This window comes from Mobula hypostoma, chromosome 17 (genome assembly GCF_963921235.1).
Source record: "Mobula hypostoma chromosome 17, sMobHyp1.1, whole genome shotgun sequence".
NCBI lineage: Eukaryota > Metazoa > Chordata > Chondrichthyes > Myliobatiformes > Myliobatidae > Mobula > Mobula hypostoma.
Window position 1 is genome coordinate 19,937,531 of NC_086113.1, and position 4,311 is coordinate 19,941,841.

Consider the following 4,311-nt stretch of genomic DNA (forward strand, 5'->3'; position numbering starts at 1 on the left):
GGTTCAGGAGCCTGATGGTTGAAGGGTAATAACTGGTCCTGAAGCTGGTGATGTGGGACCTACAGGTCGTGTTCGGCCTTTCTGATGACAACAGTCAAAAGAGAGCCTGGATGGTGAGCGTCCTTGATGATGTCAGTTGAAAAGGCGCGAACCACAACAGTTCAACACAGCCCCAGCAGTGAACTGCAATGTATTTTCTCCAGAATGGGACTTTAGTGAGTCGTGGCGGATTCAGAGGTGCTTGAGTACCCATTGAACCGAACAGATATAAATAGTTTCAGAAAATATTTCAACTTCTCCATTACCTAGTGCCAATAACGCCAATTCCGAAATGCTTGTGCTTAAATTACTTTGAAATGATAGTGACATTTTCTGGGCGTGATATGTGAAATTTCTGACAGATAAGACATCAGCACGAACAAAATACATGCCATCCCCCACCAAGCTCCACCGTCAGGAGTTCTTTGTATATTGGAACACTTTGCAAACCTGGGAATACAAGGACACTGGGAACGAGATAATTAAAGCGATTAAAGTCGGGCGACAGAAGGGAACTGTATATTTATGTTTGTGGGGGGTGGGGGATAACTCTTTGGAGTTAATTTGCAGAATCGAAAATGATATACTATTGACGCATTTGGTAGCTTGGGGTTTCTATCGGTCCCGTGTGGTCAGACCACTCCAGTACTAGCTATGTTTACAATGGAGAGGTACTGTAAACGCAAAAAAAATCATTGTCCGGGAACGGATGTTGGGCAAGGAAACTGCTTTGTCTTCAGCTGCGTGGCAATTTGAAGACATTTTTTTTAAATGCTTGATTTGAAAAATTATGTTCCCACGGTGCGGCAGCTTTAAGCGAAGCTCACGTTACACGGCTGTGTTGCAGGATTGTATAAAAACAGGAGGGAGGGTGGTGTAGTGATTGCAGGCGCCGGATCTCATGCATTGCACAGAGGAAACCGGCGGACTCGCAGCTCGTTCTCTGCACCTCCCTGATACCATGCAGCGTACCGGGAGAGGGTAATGTTGACCGTCCAACTCCTGGTTGTGGCTCTGATCGCCACCACCAGCCTCCCGCCTTGCAGGGGCTGGAGTGGAGAGGACTTTATCCTGCAATCCAACGGCACTTCTCTCAACTTCTCCTTGGCTGCCTTGGAGTTGGATTCTGCTCCGGGGGCTGCCAAGGCGGATAGTCCCGTCGCCCAGAGTAACCGGTGCAACCTCACCGTCGTGAGGCTGGTGTCCACCTCGCTGCTAGCCCGTTGGGAGAGATCGCTGGGTTTCCACTGCGACGTGCTTCTGTTCACCACCAACACCAACGCCAGGTCGTTCTTCTCGGCAGCTTTCAACCGGGTCTTCCCCCCGCTCATCATCGACCATGTGGGAGTCGGGGGCGGGGGACAGCAGGAATTCAAGCTCTGCGTAGGATGCGGGGGAAGCCAGCGCAAGAGGAGGACACCACTACAGGGACAGCAGGTTAATTTTTGTTGCCTGGACTTCAGCCTGGAGGAGCTGAGCTGGGACAAAGGCTGGAGACTCAACCGTAAGCCCATCGAATCCACCCTGGTGGCTTGTTTCATGACCATGGTGATCATCATTTGGAGCGTGGCTGCTCTAATCTGGCCGGTGCCCATCATCGCAGGCTTCCTACCCAACGGCATGGAGCAGAGGAGAGGCTGACGTTTGTCAGCTTGCAGCCTTGGACTATACCCGGGCGGGCGACCTGAAATTTATCCAGTTCTCCATCCACCGTCCCACGCCAGGGGGAACAGAGTTACAAGCGGTCACTGCCCGCAACCGCACCTCTGAGGCATCGCACGCTTCTTGGTGATACAGTCTCGCTGAGAGTAAATAGAAAGAATTCGGCAGCGGCGGATGAGAAGGTGTTTGCTGAGCCTTTGGTCGTGCAACCTGTAGCGCAATTATCTTTCTTTTGTACTCGTACTTAGATCTGCAAGTTAACTTATAGCGACGGTTTTCTTTCGGACGGATCGGACCAGCCTTTCTAGCATTTAAACCATCAAGAGTACTTATTTAACACGTTTATTTTCTGGAGATACAGGTAATAAGTGTAAGCTTTGAGTCGTGGCATATGATTGATTTGCTCCATCTCGTCTTCCCGAGATTTGGGTAACAGCATGGTGTTTTTCATTTGTAGATTTCATAGTCTCCAAGCACTGCTTGTCAGTGAATTTGCCTTTTTTTTTGCACTCTTTCGTTTTCTAATCAAACAATGCCATCCCAGGGTGATTCCCCACAACCGCCTGGTTACTAATCATACAAGCAACAAACTCAATGTCGCGTAATTACCAGAAGGGCCTGGTGTCAGGAGTCTGCAAAATGAATTCCCCGCCATATATCGGTTAATTTGTGTTTACTGTTATTTGTACATGTACCCGTTTCTTCTCACACAATTGGAATAGATGGAGGAACATTTTGGGCTTGTTAATCGTTGCCCTTTGGATCCCATCAATAAAACGTGCTGTATTGAAATTTGTAACGAGATTTGGGCAAAGCTTTTGAAGTTGTACAGATGTGTTTGAATGGTTTTGGATAAAAAGTATTTAAAACATGATGCTGTGTGGATTATTGACCCTACTTTACAAGGACAACTTTCATTTATGCAGTGCCTGCTAATGTTGTCAAAATATCCCAAGGTGCTTCACTGAAACAATATAAAACACGATTTACTGCTTTCTAATCTCATAAGAGTGCTCCAGTACTGTTATAAAATGATTTATTTCCCTAATGAATTTATGGGTTGTGAGAAATCCTCCCCATTTCATTCACCCCACCTACAGTGCCTCTCTTCATGGTATGACTGGCAGGGCTGCAGTCTACTTGTATGCAGGGCCATGGTATCCAAGATTGTTTGAGCACATATCCCCATTGCCACCCACTCCACCTTCACCATTCCCCTTCCCCACCCTGGCTGTTTGTGTTAAGAATTTAGATCGACAAATTTCAGAAGATGGCAATAGATGAGAAAAGGTTTGAGGCAGTAAATTTAAGGTGATTTGCAAAAGAACCAGAGATATGGTGTGTTGATGTAATCAGTGACATGTAAGCAGATTTAATAGGAGCAGTCAAGGAGGAGTGATATACAGTAGATATTTAAAGGGAAGAAAGTTGTAGCTTTGTGAGAACAGGCTAGGAATGGAACCAAATGAACTGATTTTGCAATTAACTGAAATAGGCATGATGGACCAAATAGCCTCCTTCATTGCTAACTCATGATGGGCTCCGTGTATCACTCATCGATGAAATAGAAAGCTGGGGTGGTTGGAACTAAACCAGAATTCCTACCCTTACTCAAAAGAGGAAGGCAATTAAATGCATCATTTAATTTCACATCCCATTCCCATTCTGACATGTCTATCCACAGCCTCCTCTACTGTAAAGATGAAGCCACACTCAGGTTGGAGGAACAACACCTTATATTCCATCTGGGTAGCCTCCAACCTGATGGCATGAACATCAACTTCTCTAACTTCCGCTAAGTCCCCACCTCCCCCTCGTACCCCATCTTTACTCATTTTTATGCACACATTCTTTCTCTCACTCTCCTTTTTCTCCCTCTGTCCCTCTGAATATACCTCTTGCCCATCCTCTGGGTCACCCCCCCCTCCGTCTTTCTTCCCGGACCTCCTGTCCCATGATCCTCTCGTATCCCCTTTTGCCTATCACCTGTCCAGCTCTCGGCTCTATCCCTCCCCCTCCTGTCTTCTCCTATCATTTTGGATCTCCCCCTCCCCCTCCAACTTTCAAATCCCTTACTCACTCTTCCTTCAGTTAGTCCTGATGAAGGGTCTCGGCCTGAAACGTCGACTGCGCCTCTTCCTATAGATGCTGCTTGGCCTGCTGCGTTCACCAGCAACTTTGATGTATGTTGCTTAAATGCATCATTTGCTTGGTTGTGTCTTAAGTAACTGCAGATCGAGCTGCGCAAAAAAGAGTGCAAAGCACTACACCACTGCTGATTGGGAACGCGCTGCCATGAAGAAAAAATCCCAGTGTGATCTGTAATCATGGAATTGTGGGTTTTGCAGCTGCAATCTATTTTAGGAATGGCAGGCTTGGCCTCCACTTGATATTTGGTTCTCCAGTTTGAAGGATTATGTCAAAAGCTCATACAGCAACATTACTAAATTAATCCTAAACACCAGATCCTAGCCAACTGGAAAGCCCTGGTTGAGAGTACATGTGAACTTTTCCTTTGTGCTTAAGAAGTAAAGTGAACCACTTTCTGTCCTGGGCCAATAGAAAGTTGACTGGCTCTGTAGTTTCTGCTTTCACCACATGACTTCACAC

At 46.6% G+C, this 4,311-nt stretch overlaps 1 protein-coding gene across 1 annotated transcript; it reads left to right on the forward strand.

Moving 5' to 3' along the window:
- The first annotated feature begins 837 nt into the window (after positions 1-837).
- LOC134357694 (transmembrane protein 158) lies at positions 838-2,208 on the forward strand. The gene has a single exon (XM_063069313.1). It carries the CDS (start codon positions 1,024-1,026, stop codon positions 1,678-1,680), a length of 657 nt encoding a protein of 218 aa, XP_062925383.1. The 5' UTR covers positions 838-1,023; the 3' UTR covers positions 1,681-2,208.
- The last annotated feature ends 2,103 nt before the right edge of the window (positions 2,209-4,311 follow it).